The 21,353-nt window shown below is 49.6% G+C and overlaps 1 protein-coding gene across 1 annotated transcript in view; it reads right to left on the bottom strand.

Moving 5' to 3' along the window:
- Positions 1 to 15,273, bottom strand: part of LOC141116442 (ephrin-A3-like) — a 122,989-nt gene extending 107,716 nt beyond the window's left edge. The window contains exon 1 of the mRNA XM_073608722.1: positions 15,122 to 15,273. Coding sequence (XP_073464823.1) covers positions 15,122 to 15,219 — 98 coding nt within the window. The 5' untranslated portion in view covers positions 15,220 to 15,273. The remainder of the gene's footprint in view (positions 1 to 15,121) is intronic.
- Positions 15,274 to 21,353: the final 6,080 nt, after the last annotated feature.

Here is a 21,353-nt window from a genome sequence, read left to right as displayed (position 1 = left end):
CAGTAGAAAGCCGATAAGATCAGCCTCTCCTACACAATCAGCCTCACTCCTCAACATGTAATTACAGGATCCTCCGATAGCATCTCTGCCTGGCCTGGGTGGGACATTTTATTAATAATGACCTCGGGGTGACGGAGGTGACCCCGCCGAGTGCCATCTCTTCATCCAGGTTTAACCCTCCAGGGTACGGAGCGCCATGATATAAAATCACACAGAGATATTAGAAGAGGAGGAAGGCGGCACCACATCTCCGACAGACATCGAAAAATCCCAACAATCGAGAAGACTTCCTACGAGGGGCCACCGGGCACATCCCCATCTACAGAGGAGCGACGATCTGACCTGTGTGCCCATCAGTACCGCCAGGGAGGAGATCACTGCCAAGTCAGACAGAGGTCTCCTTGTACCCGAAAAGAAATATCATCACCCAACCAAACCTGTTCTTCAGCGATAGAGAAGGGGGGAGTGCCCTAACAATGGGGCACTCTTCTCCCCCCCCCCACTGACGCCAACAATGGGGCACTCTCCCCCCCCCCACTGACGCCAACAATGGGGCACTCTTCTCCCCCCCCCCACTGACGCCAACAATGGGGCACTCTTCTCCCCCCCCCCCACTGACGCCAACAATGGGGCACTCTTCTCCCCCCCACTGACGCCAACAATGGGGCACTCTTCTCCCCCCCCCACTGATGCCAACGGGGCACTCTTCTCCCCCCCCCCCACTGACGCCAACGGGGCACTCTTCCCCCCCCCCCCCACTGACGCCAACAATGGGGCACTCTTCTCCCCCCCGACGCCGACAATGGGGCACTCTTCTCCCCCCCCACTGACGCCGACAATGGGGCACTCTTCCCCCTCCCCCCCACTGACGCCAGCGTTGGGGCACTCTTCCCCCTCCCCCCCACTGACGCTAGCGTTGGGGCACTCTTCCCCCTCCCCCCCACTGACGCTAGCGTTGGGGCACTCTCCCCCCCCCCCACTGTCGCCAGCGTTGGGGCACTCTTCCCCCTCCCCCCCACTGACGCCAGCGTTGGGGCACTCTTCCCCCCCCCCCCCCCACTGACGCCAGCGTTGGGGCACTCTCCCCCCACTGAAGCCAGCGTTGGGGCACTCTTCCCCCACTGAAGCCAGCGATGGGGCACTATTTGTCCCATGGACTCCATCCATGAGGCATAATTCCTGTCACTGACACCAGCAATGGGGCAATATTCCTACACCTACTACTAAAGATGGGGCACCATTTAACCCCACTGCTGCCAGGACATGTTCTACACTCACTGGCCACCCTGTGTGAAGAACAGTAAACTGGCCCTTTTGTTTAAACATTTGGGACCCCTGGTCTAGGAGAACCCCAGCTGGCAATGACAAGCCCTTTCAGACACGGGAGGCATTGATGAATACATTTTACAACCAGTCAGAAAGGATTGTGGGGCCTCTCTCCATAGAAGAGGACAATCCGACCACCACCGGTCAGCTTTATGGTACAAGGGACAGATCTTCCAATGTATGGCCGGCACTCTGGTCTCTACATAACACGTATTCCACCGTCTACAATTCTCCGTAAAGCAGCAATTGATACATCGGTACCAAAATACTGCATTGTATATAAGAAGCCGCTCTGCCATGAGGGACTCAGCGGTGTCGTCGGTCACAATGGCTTTCCTGTCCCCTTCCATCAGAAGGGTCAGGGGCCCCGAGACACGTGTGAAAAGGTCTGATAAATGGAGCCCATTAGGAGATCTGCCGGCAGAAGCCTGGAAGACAGAAGCCATGCTGAGCAATAACAAACCCGGCTTTACCTTTCCCGGGTGATAATAGGGTCTCCTGCCAATCAAACCCCACGTCCTCCGGGGGGGGGGGGGGGTGGGGGGGGGGGGGTAGGAGACCGTTTCAAGCTATTCTGGTATCTGGCGCGCTCCGGTGCGAGAAGAACACGGCTTTATCACATCTATTCCTCAGGGAGAGGAAACTTTTCCTGGCTCTGATGCTTAGAGAGCCAACGACTTCATTACACCGGGGAGACTCACCGGGAGACTCACCGGGAGACCGCTAAATTCAGAGACTCTTCAGACACTCATCAAGGGGTCCTTCCTGATAACGAGAGGATATTTTTTAGCACACTACAAGTTCATCTCAACTTGGGACCTGGGCAATCCACATCCCAACCCGATTATCACGAGCAACGCCGGAACTGGGCTCATTGGTAGCCAAAGCCATACCATGGCGGTCCAGTTTAGCCGAATGGGAGAACATGATGCCAACGGGCCAAATCTAAACCCAAAGTGGAAACTCCATTAAATACATTTTACATCTCTTTATAAACCTCAATGCCGGGCTGGACAGATTCAAGGAGCCAGGTAGCCAACGCTCGTGCCTACCAGGCACTCCCAACCCCCCCTCACTCTACCCCTTATGACCACATTTTTATCATTTTTTACCCCCACAAATAGAGCTTTCTTTGGGGGTATTTATTCACTACTGGGATTTTTTATTGTTTGCCAAACGAAAAAAGGCCGAAAATTTTGAAAAAACAAAAATATTTTTCATAGTTTGTAATAAAATTTTTTGCAAACAGGTAATTTTTCACCTTTACTGATGGGCACTGATGAGGCGGCACTGATGATGTGCCACTGATGGCCACCGATGACGGGCCACTGATAGTTGGAACTGATGGGCTCTGATGACGCGCCACTGATAGTTGGAACTGATGGGCTCTAATGACGCGCCACTGATAGTTGGAACTGATGGGCTCTAATGACGCGCCACTGATAGTTGGAACTGATGGGCTCTAATGACGCGCCACTGATAGTTGGAACTGATGGGGTCGGATAAGGCAGCACTGATGGGCACTGATAGTTGGAACTGATGGGCACTGATGAGGCGGCACTGATGGGCTCTGATGAGACTGCACTGATGAGACTGCACTAATGGGCACTAATGAGGCTGCACTGATGAGGTGGCACTAATGGGCACTGATAGTTGGAACTGATGGGCTCTGATGAGACTGCACTGATGAGGCGGCACTAATGGGCACTGATAGTTGAACTGATGGGCTTTGATGAGGCGGCACTGATGAGACTGCACTGATGGGCACTAATGAGGCTGCACTGATGGGCACTAATGAGGCTGCACTGATGGGCACTAATGAGGCTGCACTGATGGGCACTAATGAGGCTGCACTGATGGGCACTAATGAGGCTGCACTGATGGGCACTAATGAGGCTGCACTGATGGGCACTAATGAGGCTGCACTGATGGGCACTAATGAGGCTGCACTGATGGGCACTAATGAGGCTGCACTGATGGGCACTAATGAGGCTGCACTGATGGGCACTAATGAGGCTGCACTGATGGGCACTAATGAGGCTGCACTGATGGGCACTAATGAGGCTGCACTGATGGCCACTGATGAGGCTGCACTGATGGCCACTGATGAGGCTGCACTGATGGCCACTGATGAGGCTGCACTGATGGCCACTGATGAGGCTGCACTGATGGCCACTGATGAGGCTGCACTGATGGCCACTAATGAGGCTGCACTGATGGCCACTAATGAGGCTGCACTGATGGCCACTAATGAGGCTGCACTGATGGCCACTAATGAGGCGGCACTGATGGCCACTAATGAGGCGGCACTGATGGCCACTAATGAGGCGGCACTGATGGCCACTAATGAGGCGGCACTGATGGCCACTAATGAGGCGGCACTGATGGCCACTAATGAGGCGGCACTGATTATCAGTGTAGATGTCCGTTTTGGCTCTCTTCTCCACTCTTCATGCTGTCAGCGTGAAGAAAGGAAAGCCAATAACCGGCTTGTGATTACATCGTGATAAGCTGTGATTGGATACAGCTGATCACGCGGTAAAGGGCCGCTGTGATTGGACCTCTACCCGGATCCGTTATCAGCCGAGTCCAAAAGGATTCAGCGATCACAGAGTGTGCCGCACAGTAAGCCTGCGTTGTAGCCGTCTTTCAGCTTTGGAGCGGACGGTGAAGTGGTTAACCTGTTCCCACCCATAGTACATTGGGACCTCTTTCACACTGAAGGCGCTTTTCAGGCGATTTTAGCGACAACAAAAGCGCCTCTCAAGCCTCCCCAGTGTGAAAGCCTGAGTGCTACACCGCTAAACCACCCCTGCCATTGAAATCAATGGAAAGCTCTGCCGAAGCACGTGCAAAAGCACTGCACATGACCAGAAACAAAAAAAAAAAAGCCTTTGTCGTACGAGAATTTTCGTACATTATTTCTTTCCACCATTTCAGACTTGCTGTAAAATGAGGGGAAAAAAAAAAAAAAAAAAAAAAAAAAAAAAAATCGGACAATCGTTTGCCCAATTTTCTTATAAGGTTCTTCAATAGCTAACAATTCCGGCTCACCGAACCGCATGGTTCCACAGCACCGTGGTTTTGGAAAGGGGTCAAGGGACTTCTTTGCCATGTAGGGCAGGCCATTGAAACAAACGGCCTGCCCTACACACACGCGACAGACGGAAACGCGTCGCACTTGTTAGGTGTGAACGAATCCCAATAAAGCCTTGACAACATTATAGAGCTCTGGGGACTTTTAGCGGGAACAGGAATTGGATCCCTAATTTAGGATTTCGGCACTTTGGTTTACAAAGCGCTATAAAAATCTGTAAAAATGGTGTCGAAAATCGACTACACCTCCTCCAGAAAATAAAAAGCTCTTAAAAAAAAAAAAAAAAAAAAAAAAAAACCCTCACATGAAAAGATTCTACAAATAGTAACACCCTCCGCGAGGGGGCCTCCATTAATAAAAATCGATGCTCCCATTGATCCCCCAGCTGGGATCCGTTAAATCGATACGACCTGACATTACAAATTTTGCTCTAATGAAAGCGATAAAGTAACGCTCACGTGACGGAAATTTTAGGAGCGAAGAATCACAAGTCGAATGTCACCTGTAAGTTTTTCAGCCGTATACGAATACAAAAACGCGTTTTCTTTATTCCCCTCCAACCCGAGCAATTATCTCAATCCATTCCCCGTTAATCCGCCCAAGTGCAAGGCCAGCCGTCCTCCCACGTCCACTGGGGGATTTGGCTTTTGCTCTCTTGTTAAAATTACACACCCGTTGCCGGGTAGGGAACGATCGCCCCCCCCCCCCTTTCGATGAGAGAGAGAGCCGTATTGTGGGAAGGGAATCAATCAGTATTTGTAGCATCACGTGTAGCGGGCTTCACACCAACCTCCGCCGGCTGCCCTGTGCGCATACATATTTCATAGTGTTAGTCTAAGGTGCACCTTACGGCTCAGCCATGTCCATATATTATGTATAATTGTGTGCGCGATAACCTCTTCGGTAGGCGCTCACGAGCCGACGAGAAACAGAAAAATCTCTTTTTTTTTTCTTTTTTCTTTTTTTAGCCCTGAAAATCCAGCAGAAATGAGATGTCCGCGGCGTGCTCCCGGGGAGGAAGCCGCGTGTGCAAAGAAAGGACGCATCCAAGAGACGATTTACTCTCGACACCATCAATCCCCTTCGGCTCCCTGCAGCTCTCTTATAACTAGCGTCCCAGAGCACGCCAAACACTTCTCAAATAGTCACTTAAGGAACCCCGGTTGAAAATTTTTCACAAAAGGTTTCCGTCAAAAAAAAAAACAGAAAATGCCTTTTCCACCAGGCCGGCGGTGACATGCTCTCTCGGGGAGAGATTGAGGAGTTTCGAGAGGCAGAGCTGCCATCAACCTACACAAAAAGGCAAGACAACACCGCAATTTAAGAATTTTTTACTTCAGCGCAAACCCGGGAGGACTCTGGACATTCTGCCATTGTAGTTCAATGGATGAGCGAAGGAAAAAAAAAAAAAAAAGGAAGAAGAAGGCCCGTGAAATCTCTCTATTAAATTCTCACCTTGGGCCATAGTTAATCAGTGGTGATGCACAGCTGGGATTTCATCAAGCCCCGAGAGCTTCAGTTCAATAATTAAACCATGACAGGATGGCCTAAATCAGCTTCCATGTTTTTTTTTTTGTCCTCCCATGAAACAGCGCCCTCGGGTACAATGACAGATCTTGGTGACCAAGACGGTAAATAAGAAGGCCAGCAGGATATTGGAACAGGCACAACTGACCACATCAATCAACAAAGTCTGAAAATTTACGTAAGAGGTCAGATGGACATTCTACACCACAAAACAAAAAAAATTTAACCCCAAAATCATCAAAAACCACAAAAACGGGTTTTTGAAGAACGACACCAACTGAGAGAAGCAGCGTTTTCACATTTAATGACAGATACTGGTGACCATCAAAGAGACAGTAAATTAAATTAGAGAGCCAGAATGGACCCTACACCTCTCTCAATGAAAGAAGTCTGAAAATATAGGTAAGGAGGTGGTCAGATGGACATTTTATACCACAGAACAAATTTTTTTTACCCTAAATCATAAAACACCACAAAAAACAGGTGATGCCAACTGCGAAGAGGCATTTTCACATTTAATGGCAGATGTTGGTGACCATAAGAGACGGTAAAATTTTGAGGGCCAGCAGGTTATTGGAACGGATGCCACAACTATCTCAATGAACAAAGTCTGAAAATTTGCGTAAGAGTTGTCCATTCTAAACCACAAAACATTGAATCCTAGATCCACACCACAAAACAGGTGACACCAATTGAGGAGCGGCATTTTCACATTTAAATGAAAATAATGGTGACCATTAAAGACGGTAAATAAGAAGGCCAGCAGGATACCACAACTATCTTATTTAACGAAGTCTGAAAATATTCGTAAGAGTTGGTCAGTTGGACATTCTAAACCACAAAACATTGAATCCTAGATGCACACCACAAAATAAGTGACACCAGCCAAGGAGCAGCATTTTCACATTTAATGAAAATATTGGTGACCATCAAAGATGGTAAATAAGAAGGCCAGCAGGATACCACAACTATCTCAATTAAGACTAAAAAGTTACATAAAGGAGGAGGTGGACATTCTAAAACAAAAAAAAAAAAAAATTCACTCTAAATCATCGACACCACAAAAACAGGTGAAACCAATTGAGGAGCGGCATTTTCACATTTAATGAAAATATTGGTGACCATCAAAGACGGTAAATAAGAAGGCCAGCAGGATACCACAACTATCTCATTGAACAAAGTCTGAAAATATTCCTAAGAGGTGGTCAGATGTACATTCTAAACCACAAAACAAAATTTAACCCTAGATCATCCACACCACAAAACAGGTGACACCAACCGAGAAGCAGCAAATTTCACATTTAATGACACATATTGGTTACCATCAAAGAGACCGTAACTAAGAAGGCCAACAGGACACCACAACTATCTCAATGATTGAGGTCTAAAAATTTACATTAGAGAAGGTCAGATGGACATTCTAAACCACAAAACAAAAAATTCCACCCTAAAGAATTAGGTTTTGAAGAACGACATCAATCGAGACACATCTAATGCCGGTTCTGCAAGGGTTAAACATTCTGATTCTCAAATCTCTTCATTCAACAACTTGTCGCTGGTGTCATTACAAGAACCACAAATTCCTCAGCCAACCGGTTTGGGCACGTAGTAAAATTTATCAGGAATTTATGAAGCCGTTATCAAATACTGGGATAAAGGGAAAGGCGTGGATTAAAAAAGCCGGATGAGAATAGATGTTCTCCCTAAGGACAACCCCCGAAAAAAAAAGAGCCCCCACATCACAGCCCTTAGAAAAATCCTTTGCTGCCTCAGTCACGTAACCCTTGCACAGCCAAGGAGGCTCATGGTCACATTTTGAATTTGTCGTCGTAAGAAGCTCGCCAATGGAGCTACGATAGACGAGAAACAAGTTGCTGAAGATGTCTTATAACAAGTCCCATGGGCGAGTGAGAACATGTGTGTCTGTGTGTGGGAAATGGGTGGGGGGGGTAGGACTGTTGACATCCATCAGTTGACTATGTAAGGCCCAGGCTCTGCGGTTGCTAAACTCCCGATGATCACACGAAAACAAGGGATGATAGATGCCGCACAAAGAGGTCCAGATGTTCCGTGGGTTCCCAGCGCTCGCTGCACACCTGCCCCACATTAAATCCTGATACCTAATTAATAAAGCAGCGGTTCTGACGTTCCCATCCTGGAGGGATCGTGATTTTTGCTGCGTAACACCTCTCGGAAATTAAAACACGTTCGGAGGACAGGAGCCGAAGACTGGAAACGATCAGGTGCGACAGGCGCCGCGGGTGTGTGGGCTGGCATGGGCTCAGGATAATATTGTTTTCCCGCTGATACAATGATTGGCCAAATTTGCCCACCTACGTCGGATCTCAATTCACCCACATACTTGTTGATGGCTTCAGCATATTTGATGAAGAATAAGTCCAGCAATCTTTTTTTTTTTATCGGTAACAAACAATGCACACTCGGATAACGGTGAGAACCGGAGAGGACAATTACTGTATCAGAAAAAAAAAAAAAAGATTGAGAAAAAAAAAAAGGACAAATTGCAATTGGTCCTACAGTAGTCCAACGATTTCATACCTAGGAGATCTTCTGACCTGACTGTATCAGATTTTAAAAAAATAATAAAAAGAACAAAAAAAACATTGTATGCCAGTCACACACAACCAATGAAAGAGCAAAGACATCGTCCAGACTCCACGTTTCACTATCCCATCACAAGATTGAGGAAAAAAAAACCAGGACAAATGCGATTGGTCCTACAGTAGTCCCCAACGATTCCTCACCTAGAGATCTTCTGACCTGATTGTATCAGATTTAAAAAAAATAAAAAATACATTGCATGTCAGTCACACACAAAAACAAGAGCAAAGACATCGCCCAATCAGACTCCACGTTTCACTATCCCAGCACAAGACTGTAAAAGAAAGGAGAAACTCGATTGGTCCTACAGTAGTCCCCCCAAAGATTCCACACCTAGAGATCCTCTGACCTGACTATATTAGATTAAAAAACAAAAAAAAGAACAAAAACATACATTGTATCCAATTACACACAAAGGAGAGCAAACACATCGCCCAATCAGACTCCATGTTTCACTATTTCAGCACAAGATTAAGAAAATGGAGAAACTTGACTGGTCCTACAGTAGTAGTTCCCTCAACGATTCCACACCTAGAGATCTTCTGACCTGACATGAAGGCACAAAGGACCAGGATTGGTCCAAACGTGAGCAGATCCGCCATACGTCACTTGTGCCCCCCCCCAACCCCCATGAGGGGCAACGCGCTGGAATTTTATACGTACCCGATCCGTCGTTCTCTGCAGGACGTCACTCCGGCACAACGACAACTAATGAATGATTGAACGCACATCGCAGGTGTCGTAAGTGCTCATAACGTCGTACTGCGCAGTCACAGCGTACAGCCAGAGATTCGTCCCCACCATACCATCCCGGCACCTGTCACCGCTACCGTTTAGGATTTACAACCCCAATCAAAATAATCAGCGTGGAAGCGCCGACGCGGCTCCCAGCACGGAGGCTTTTCCACGCGCATACAACCGCGATCGGCACAGTCAGGTGATCCGCACCACGCTTAGGGCCATCCACGCACAATCACAGATCGAAGACGCAAGTCAGAGAATTTCAGAGTCAGCTGTGAAGGTTAATCTGTGCCGGTGAGATCTGCGGGCAACGATGAACAGCAACACGGGGAGAACGGCGGCACGAAATCAAAGTCAAAGAAAATTATTAAGAAAGAAAAAAAAAAGATGAGTCGGAAATTTCGAGCGTTCCCCATTCTGTGTGAATCTATAATTCAGTCACCACCTTTCACAGCATACGTAGGGTTATATATGATACACGCTAAAGGGCCACACACCACCCTTCCCAGCATACGTAGGGTTATATATGATACACGCTAAAGGGCCACACACCACCCTTCCCAGCATACGTAGGGGTTGTATGATACATGATAAAGGGCCACACACCACCCTTCCCAGCATACGTAGGGTTATATATGATACACGCTAAAGGGCCACACACCACCCTTCCCAGCATACGTAGGGTTATATATGATACACGCTAAAGGGCCACACACCACCCTTCCCAGCATACGTAGGGGTTGTATGATACACGCTAAAGGGCCACACACCACCCTTCCCAGCATACGTAGGGGTTGTATGATACACGCTAAAGGGCCACACACCACCCTTCCCAGCATACGTAAGGGTTGTATGATACATGCTAAAGGGTCACACACCACCCTTCATAGCATACGTAGGGGTTGTATGATACACGCTAAAAGGCCACACACCACCCTTCCCAGCATACGTAGGGGTTGTATGATACACGCCAAAGGGCCACATACCACCCTTCCCAGCATACGTAGGGGTTGTATGATACACGCCAAAGGGCCACATACCACCCTTCCCAGCATACGTAGGGGTTGTATGATACACGCTAAAGGGCCACACACCACCCTTCCCAGCATACGTAGGGGTTGTATGATACAAGCTAAAGGGCCATACACCACCCTTCACAGCATACGTAGGGGTTGTATGATACACGCTAAAGGGCCATACACCACCCTTCACAGCATAAATAGGGGTTGTATGATACATCCCAAAGGGCCACACACCACCCTTCACAGCATACATAGGGGATGTATGATACATGCTAAGGGTTTCTTCACAGCATACGTAGGGGTTGTACGATACACGCTAAAGGGCCACACACCACCCTTCAAAGCATACATAGGGGTTGTATGACACATGCTAATGGTTTCCTTACAGGATACGTAGGGGTTGTATGATACACGCTAAAGGGCCACACACCACCCTTCAAAGCATACACAGGGGTTGTATGATACATGCTAAGGGTTTCTTCACAGCATACGTAGGGGTTGTAGGATACCTGCTAAAGGGCCACATACCACCCTTCAAAGCATATATAGGGGTTGTATGATACATGCTAAAGGGCCACACACCACCCTTTACAACATACGTAGGGGTTGTATGATAGTTGTTAAATGGCCACACACCACCCATCACAGCATACGTAAGGGGTTGTATGTTGCACGCTAAGGCTTTTTTCACAGCATACTAGGGGTTGTATAATACACACTAAGGGTTCCCTTGGCAGTATACATAGGGGTTGTAGGATACATGCTAAGTGACAACACACCACTCTTCCCAGCATAGGTAGGGGTTGTATGATACATGCTAAGGGTTCCCTTGGCATCATACATAGGGGTTGCATGATACACGCCAAGGATTTCCTTGGCAGCATACGTAGGGGTTGTAGGATACATGCTATGGGACTACATACCACTCTTCCCAGCATACGTAGGGGTTGTATGATACACAATATGGGTTTTCTTGACAGCATACATAGGGGTTGTAGAATACACACTAAGGGTTTCCTTGGAAGCATATGTATTGGTTGTGCAATACACACTAAAAGGATCACACACACCACTATTCTCAGCATATGTAAGGGTTGTAGGATACACACCAAGGGGTTCCTTTGGCAGCATACGTAGGGGGTTGCATGATGCATGCAAAGGAAGGAGGTAAACTACCTTGACACCCCAGCCGACGTGGAACTACAAGTGCCATGAGGCTTTGCAAGACTGACAGCCACAGGCATGGCTTCCTGAGGCCAAAGCCTGATGGGATGTGTAGCTTCCAAAGTTGCCCACTCCTGTGCCAAGGGGCTTACAAACCACCTTTCACGGCACACGTAGAGCTTGAATGATGCATGGAAATTCTTCACAGACAACCCTTCACGGCATATGTTGGGGTTGTTAGATATATGCTAAGGGTTCCCTTGGCAGCATACGAAGGGTTGTATGATACACGCTAAGGGTAGGCATGTGCATTGGTGTACAAAGGAACTGTCCTCGGTTAAAATCGATTCCTGTCGAAGAACCATCATTAAAAGGTTTGTAGGCACCATTATACCATTCCGCAGACACCCCACCGCCCGGAGGGTTACACATGTGAAACGGATCAAGAAAAAGAATTCACCAGCAAGGAGAAAAAAAACCCCACAAATCCGCCGTGACCAGGAGAGTCACACGCGTGTCAATGTTAGAGTGAGAGGACACATACATGATACAATGAGATCTCCACCTTCCCGGAGATACATTATAACAATCAGGACACACATATGGAGCAGGTTGGAGGGAGGGGGGCGCACAATGTGACAGAAGGCTGGAGGTGTCACTAGACGTCTGAGATAAATGCGGAGATGACTGCGGACCTCCACACACAGTATGGCTACATGTATGTGCCCAGAGGTCGGTGTATGGAGGGGGGGGGCCTGGAGTAAGTAGATCTTGTCACAAAGTGGCCATCGGGACGCTGAGAACACTGCAGTATAGATCAGATCTGACACCAATCCGGCTCCTATTCATTCGTCTGCCCCCCCCCCCCCACCTGCCCAATAAGGGTCCATTAACTGCTTGTGTGCCACCAACTCCGAGAGCGTGGGATGGATTTACAGAGACTGCACCTCCGCTGAGCCCATCGCCTGAGACAAAAACGAGTCAAATGGAAGAGCCCGAGACGTCCTTGTGATCCTCCGTACCCCCAACACAAAGATACTCCTCTGCAGTCCGCAGCAAGAGAGAGCAGGCATCTTCACTGCAGCCTCTGCCTGCTACTTCCCGCTCCATCCCACCACCGAGGACTGCAGCATCACCGGGAGGACCACGGGATGACAGAACCCTCAAACCCTGGAGAACCCCCCCCCCCCCCGGTAGTATGATGAAACCCCCCCAACACACAGAAACACCAGGAGGACCATGGGATGATGGAACCCTCAACAAACACTGGGAGGACCCCCTCTATGATGAAACCCCTCCGACACACAAACATCGGGAGGACCATGGGACAATAGAACCCCCAACACCAGAGGACCCCCCCATCCCCATATAACGAAACTCCCCAACACACAAACACCAGGGAGGACCACGGGATGACAGAGCCCTCAACAAACACTGGAGAACAGCCCCCCCCCCCATATGATGAAACCCCCCAACACACAGAAACACCGAAAGGAGCATGGGGCGATAGAACACCCAACACCAGAAGATCCCCCCCCAATATGATGAAACTCCCCAACACACAAACACCAGGAGGACCATGGAACAACAAGACCCTTAACAGAAACACTTTGAGGACACTCGCACGATGAAAACCCCTTACACACAGAAACACCAGGAGGACCCCCATACAATGAATCCCCCCCAACATAAAGACACACTGGGAGGACCATCAAATAATGGAACCCCCAACAGAAACACTGGGAGGACCCCCCATATGACGAAACCTCTGAACACACAAACACCAGGGGGGACCCCCAAACAGAACCCTCAGCACAACGAGACCCATACTTGCTCATTTATATATATCTTCATCACTGAGAGCCCCCCCGTACACCCCCTCAGTTCTGAGAGCCCCCAATATATGTGCACCCCCACATCACGGAGTGACCTCTCAGGATGCGTACACCCCTTCATTACTGAGCAGACAGACCCCCACAATAGTCAGCTCCCAGGTAGATGTATGTGCACCCCTCATTACTACAAGCCCCCCACCCAGCAGAGGTACACCCCCTCATTACTGTAAGCCCCCCAATATCTGCACACCCCCTCATTACTGAGAGCCCCCCCAATATCCGCACACCCCCTCATTACTGAGAGCCCCCCCAATATCCGCACACCCCCTCATTACTGAGAGCCACCCCAATATCCGCACACCCCCTCATTACTGAGAGCCACCCCAATATCCGCACACCCCCTCATTACTGAGAGCCACCCCAATATCCGCACACCCCCTCATTACTGTAAGCCCCCCAATATCCGCACACCCCCTCATTACTGAGAGCCCCCCCCAATATCCGCACACCCCCTCATTACTGAGAGCCACCCCAATATCCGCACACCCCCTCATTACTATGAACTCCCAGGAGATACATGTACAACCCGGATTACTGAGCGCCCCCCCCCAATAGATTCTTTCTTAAAATGTGCGCCCCCAACTATACAACTCTTATATGTGTACCCCAAATCTATATGATCCTCAGAGTGTGCACCCCCCCAACTATACAACCCACAGGGAGTGTGCACCCCCCCAACTCTACAACCCACAGGGAGTGTGCACCCCCCAACTCTACAACCCACAGGGAGTGTGCACCCCCCAACTCTACAACCCACAGGGAGTGTGCACCCCCCAACTCTACAACCCACAGGGAGTGTGCACCCCCCCAACTCTACAACCCACAGGGAGTGTGCACCCCCCCAACTCTACAACCCACAGGGAGTGTGCACCCCCCCCAACTCTACAACCCACAGGGAGTGTGCACCCCCCCAACTCTACAACCCACAGGGAGTGTGCACCCCCCAACTCTACAACCCACAGGGAGTGTGCACCCCCCAACTCTACAACCCACAGGGAGTGTGCACCCCCCAACTCTACAACCCACAGGGAGTGTGCACCCCCCCAACTCTACAACCCACAGGGAGTGTGCACCCCCCAACTCTACAACCCACAGGGAGTGTGCACCCCCCAACTCTACAACCCACAGGGAGTGTGCACCCCCCAACTCTACAACCCACAGGGAGTGTGCACCCCCCAACTCTACAACCCACAGGGAGTGTGCACCCCCCAACTCTACAACCCACAGGGAGTGTGCACCCCCCAACTCTACAACCCACAGGGAGTGTGCACCCCCCAACTCTACAACCCACAGGGAGTGTGCACCCCCCAACTCTACAACCCACAGGGAGTGTGCACCCCCCAACTCTACAACCCACAGGGAGTGTGCACCCCCCAACTCTACAACCCACAGGGAGTGTGCACCCCCCAACTCTACAACCCACAGGGAGTGTGCACCCCCCAACTCTACAACCCACAGGGAGTGTGCACCCCCCAACTCTACAACCCACAGGGAGTGTGCACCCCCCAACTCTACAACCCACAGGGAGTGTGCACCCCCCAACTCTACAACCCACAGGGAGTGTGCACCCCCCCCAACTCTACAACCCACAGGGAGTGTGCACCCCACTAATAGTACCCCCCCCCAATACTGGGGTATTACAGACACTTCTCTCCATTAGAGGCACCCCAATCCATGCATCCTCCTGCCTGTGCACCCCACAATAGTCCCCCCTCCCCCACACTCACTGGTAGTTGGAGGAGTTCCAGTGCACGGCGTGCCGGTTGGCGGAGATCCCGGGGAGGAGGGAGGAGAGGAGAGGAATGAGAAGAGAGATCAGAGCCATCCTGTACCGAGCATCGCACTGACACACACTCCGCGGGAGCGCGCTGCTCGCTCCCCACAGCTCCGCCCACAACCCCGCCCACAGCTCCGCCCGCTCCCAACTACAACACGCCCACTCTGACAGGAGAAGGAGGGAGCGCGCATCTGACAGGAGGAGGAGAGGTGAGCGCGCACAGCCCATCACTCACTTCTTCTCACCATCACCTCACTCATCTACCCCCCAATTATTACCCCTATTGATCTACCCCTCCCCCAAATATTACCCCTACTAATCTACCTACCCCCACCAATTCCCCCCCCACTAATACCCCAATTATTACCCCACTAATCCTCACTAATATCCCTATGACTATTACCTCATATGCCGTACCCGCTAATATGACTTTTACCTCACACCATACCCGCTAATATGACTTTTACCTCACACCGTACCCGCTAATATGACTTTTACCTCACACCATACCCGCTAATATGACTTTTACCTCACACCGTACCCGCTAATACGACTATTACCTCACACCGTACCCGCTAATACGACTATTACCTCAGACCGTACCCGCTAATACGACTTTTACCTCACACCGTACCCGCTAATACGACTTTTACCTCACACCGTACCCGCTAATACGACTATTACCTCACACCGTACCCGCTAATACGACTATTACCTCACACCGTACCCGCTAAAACGACTATTACCTCACACCGTACCCGCTAAAACGACTTTTACCTCACACCATACCCGCTAATATGACTTTTACCTCACACCATACCCGCTAATACGACTTTTACCTCACACCGTACCCGCTAATACGACTTTTACCTCACACCGTACCCGCTAATACGACTATTACCTCACACCGTACCCGCTAATACGACTATTACCTAACACCGTACCCGCTAATACGACTTTTACCTTACACCATACCCGCTAATACGACTATTACCTCACACCGTACCCACTAATACGACTATTACCTCACACCGTACCCACTAATACAACTATTACCTCACACCGTACCCGCTAATACGACTATTACCTCACACCGTACCCGCTAATACAACTATTACCTCACACCATGCCCGCTAATACGACTTTTACCTCACGCCGTACCCGCTAACACGACTTTTACCTCACACCATACCCGCTAATACAACTATTACCTCACACTATGCCCGCTAATATGACTTTTACCTCACATTATACACACTAGTACGACTATTACCTCTCACTGTACCCGCTAACACGACTTTTACCTCACACAATACTCACTAATACGACTATTACCTCATGCTGTACCCGCTAATACGACTATTACCTACACAATACCCGCTAACTATTACCTCACACTATACACGCTAATATGACTATTACCTCACGCTATACCCACTGATACGACTAATACCTACACAATACCCGCTAACTATTCCCTCACACTATACCCACTAATAAGACTTTACCGAACGGCGTACCCGCCAATACAAATATTACCTCACACCATACCCGCTAATACGACTATTACCTCACACCGTACCCACCAATATGACTTTTACCTCACGCCGTACCCGCTAGTACGACTTTTACCTCACGCCGCACCCACTAGTACGACTTTTACCTCACGCTGTACCCGCTAATAGGACTTTCACCTCACATTTCGTACCCACTAATATGACTTTTACCTCATATGCCATACCCTCTAATACGACTTTTACCCCACGCCATACCCGCTAATACTACATTTACCTCACACCGTACCCGCTAATACGACTATTACCTCACACCATACCCACTAATACGACTTTTACCTCACATTATGCACACTAATACGACTATTACCTTTCACTGTACCCACTAACACGACTTTTACCTCACACAATACCCACTAATACGACTATTACCTCATGCTGTACCCGCTAATACGACTAATACCTACACAATACCCGCTAACTATTACCTCACACTATACACGCTAATATGACTATTCCCTCACACTATACCCACTAATACGACTTTACCGAACGGCGTACCCGCCAATACGACTATTACCTCACCCCATACCCGCTAATACGACTTTTACCTCACACTGTACACACCAATACGACTATTACCTCACACTGTACCTCCTAATACAACTATTACCTTACGGTGTACCCACTAATATGACTATTACCTCACGCCGTATCCACTAATATGACTTTTACCTCACACTGTACACACCAATACGACCATTACCTCACACCGTACCTCCTAATATAACTATTACCTTACGGTGTACCCACTAATACGACTATTACCTCACACCGTATCTGCTAATTGGACTATTTATTACCTCATGCTATACCCGCTAATACGACTATTACCTCACACCATACCCGCTAATATGACTTACCTCACATTATATACACCCTGTTCCAAATTATTATGCAAATTCTATTTCAGTGTCACAAAGATGAAATATTTTGTTTTTCAGTTTAACTCATGGATGGCATTGTGTCTCAGGGCTCTTTTGATCACTGAAAACAATCTCAGACACCTGTGATAATTAGATTGCCAGGTGAGCCTAATTAAAGGAAAAACTACTAAAGGAGGGAGTTCCACATTATTAAGCCGAGCACCATTTTCAAGCAAGATGGGGAAGAAAAAGGATCTCTCTGCTGCCGAAAAGAGTGAAATGGTTCAATGCCTTGGACGAGGTATGAAAACATTAGATATTTCACGAAAACTTAAGCGTGATCATCACACTATTAAGAGATTTGTGGCTGATTCAGAGCACAGACGGGTTTCGTGCAGATAAAGGTACATTGAGGAAGATTTCTGCCAGATCCATGCATCGGATCAAGAGAGCAGCTCCTAAAAGACAATTACATAGAAGCAAACAGATATTTGAAGCTGCTGGTGCCTCTGGAGTCCCACGGACATCAAGGTGTAGAGTCCTCCAGAGTCTTGCAACTGTGCATAAACATTCCATTTGGCCACCACTAACCAATGCTCACAAGCAGAAATGGCTGCATTGGGCAGAAAAATACATGAAGACTAATTTTCGAACAGTCCTGTTCACTGATAAGTGCCGTACAACCCTGGATTGTCCAGATGTATGGAGTAGTGGATGGTTGGTGGACCGCCACCCTGTTCCAACAAGGCTGCGATGTCAGCAAGGCAGTGGTGGAGTCATGTTTTTGGCCGGAATCTTGGGAAGAGAGCTGGTTGGCCCATTTAGGGTCCCGAAGGTGTAAAGATGACCTCTACTAGGTATGTGGAGTTCCTGACTGACCACTTCCTTCCCTGGTACAGAAGGAAGAACTATGCTTTCCGTAATAAAATCATCTTAATGCATGACAATGCATCATCTCATGCTGCAAAGAATACCTCTGCATCAATGGCTGCTATGGAGATAAAAGGAGAGAAAGTCATGGTGTGGTCTCCATCCTCCCCTGACCTCAATCCTATTGAGAACCTTTGGAGCATCCTCAAGCAAAAGATCTATGAGGGTGGGAGGCAGTTTACATCCAAACAGCAGCTCTGGGAGGCTATTCTGACATCTTGCAAACAAATTCAAGCAGAAACTGTCCAAAACTCATAAGTTCAAGGAATTGAACTATTACCTCATGCCGTACCCGCTAATACGACTATTACCTCACAGCGTACTCGCTAATACGACTATTACCTCATGCCGTACCCGCTAATATGACTTTTAGCGCTGCGGAGTGTCAGCTTCCTGGCGGGCTCATCCTTACCCACTAATATGACTTTTACCTCATATATACACACCAATTGTCAGGGTTCTTACCTTGGCAGGCGGGGCGCCCGCGGTGGTGTGCGTCAGGGTGCGTCGGCGCGCGCGTTTCTGCGGACCTCGCTGTGCGGGCTCCTCGCGGCGCCGGTGTGTGTGTCCGGGATCGTTCCACTGTGCACGCCGGTGTGCGGGGGCGCGCGCGCGGGCGTTGGCGGGCGCGCGTGCCTGTGTGTGTCGGGGCGCGCGCGTGCACGTCGTTTGGCGCCAAAAGCCCTATTTAAGCCAGTGAGTTCTGGTGACCAGTGCTGCCTAATCAACAGCTAGTAGTTCCAGAGCCTGACCGTGTACCTTGTTTGTTCCTGTTATACCTACTGACCCGGCCTTGTCCCCCGACCACTCTCTGAACTCTGCCTGCACCGACCTTTGCTTGTTTGACCATCCGCTTGCCTGTTCCACTGTACCTCTGCCGTCTGCCTGTTGCCAAACCCGGCCAGTCTCCTGACCATCCATCTGCCTGCTCCCTGGGATCCTGTCAGCCTGTCTGCTGTCTTCCTGCCTGTTGTCCACACCAGCCTGCTCCACTCAGTGAAGGTGCTCCAGTCTACTCAGTCTTTGCTACAGTTAACCCTGTGACACCCGGACAGCAATACCTGAACAGCCATACAGGCCTTCATACCACTCCGTACTGTTGTACCCCCTGTTTACTCTATCAGGGGGCCGATAGTCGGAGGGTAAGGGAGCCTACCCTCTGCCCGACAGGACTCGCCGGTCTGGTAAGTAGGAGCCTGATAGTATTAGGCAGCCATGACCGAGTCCGGGCAGGGGGCCTCCCCCATGGATGAACTTTGCCGACATTTGGCGGGTCTAACCCAGGCAGTGAAAAGCCTACAAGAGGGATATTCCAGCTTGGAAGAACGGGTGCAGGCTCTGTCCGCACCTACCGGTCCACCAGGGTCCGCAGCAGCCACCTCAACACCTTCTGTGGTCATGTTACCTCCTGAGCCCAAAGTACCAGTACCCGAAAGATTTCTCGGAGACCGGAGTAAGTATCGTGCCTTCCGGAATGCTTGCAACCTGTACTTCGCCCTTCAGCCACGCACGTTCTCCCTGGAAGCCACTAAGGTGGGCTTTGTTATTTCCTTACTGTCTGGTGAACCACAAACATGGGCCCACCGGCTCCTGGAGCAAAAATCTGTCGTCTTGGATAGTCTGGAGGCCTTCTTTGGAGCCATGTCCCAACTATACGAAGACCCCCAGCTCACTGCCACCGCAGAAGCTTCCTTACAGGCCCTTCGTCAAGGCCGCCGAGCAGCTGAAGACTATGCCGTCGAGTTCAGACGCTGGAGTTCTGACACGGCTTGGAATGACGCTGCATTGCGCCATCAGTTCAGGATGGGGTTGTCAGAACCTCTCAAAGATGAGTTGGCACGAGTAGGGGTACCACAGACCCTGGAAGACCTTATCAATCTATCTATCCAAATAGACCGTAGACTGCGAGAACGACGTACCGAAAGAACCACCAGTACCTTTCGTCCCACCTGGATGATTCCACAAGTACCCTGTCCTCCCAGTAGATCTCCTGCTCCACCACCTGCCTCAACCTATGATGCACCTGAACCAATGCAGCTTGGTCTGTTCCGTCCTTCTTTGACCCCAGAGGAGAAGACACGTAGGCGGGCACACAACCTCTGCCTCTACTGCGGGGAATCGGGGCACTACGCCAGCGGTTGCCCCAACAAGATGCGTAAGTGTCGTTCTGATGTTCGTACCTGTGCTACTATTGTACCCTCTTTGGGCACGCACCTAACCATTTCTGTCACTTTACAGCTTCCCGGAAAGACCATCCAAGTCCCAGCTATCATTGATTCTGGAGCCTGCAGCTGTTTTATTGACCGGACCTTTGCCTTTCAACATGCCATTCCTCTCCAAACCAAAACTCAAAGCCTTGCTGTTCATCTCGCTGACGGTTCTGCTCTCCGCTCCGGCCCAGTTACTCAGGAGACTGTCCCTTTAGAAGCCATCATGGGCCAGCAACACCATGAATATCTCTGTCTGGATGCCATCTCGTCCCCCCTCTTTCCAGTTATTCTTGGAATACCTTGGCTACAAGCGCACAACCCCCAAATCAACTGGGCTTCAGGTAATGTCGAGTTCCTCTCTGGATACTGTCTTCAACACTGCTTGCAAGGGACAGGCCGTGAGGTTGCCCAACTCCTCTGTCTACATCCAGATGTTGATCTGCTTCAAGCTATTCCTGAGCCTTACCAAGACTTTGCGGATGTGTTTAGCAAGAAGGGGGCAGAATTACTACCACCACACAGGCCCTACGACTGCCCAATTGAATTGCTTCCTGGAACCGAGGTACCTTTTGGCCGGATCTTCCCCTTGACTGAGCAGGAAC

Source organism: Aquarana catesbeiana, linkage group LG13, assembly GCF_042186555.1.
Source record: "Aquarana catesbeiana isolate 2022-GZ linkage group LG13, ASM4218655v1, whole genome shotgun sequence".
Classification (NCBI taxonomy): domain Eukaryota; kingdom Metazoa; phylum Chordata; class Amphibia; order Anura; family Ranidae; genus Aquarana; species Aquarana catesbeiana.
The sequence above is the reverse complement of the archived record's forward strand: the minus strand, read 5'-3'. Positions and strand labels throughout refer to the sequence as shown.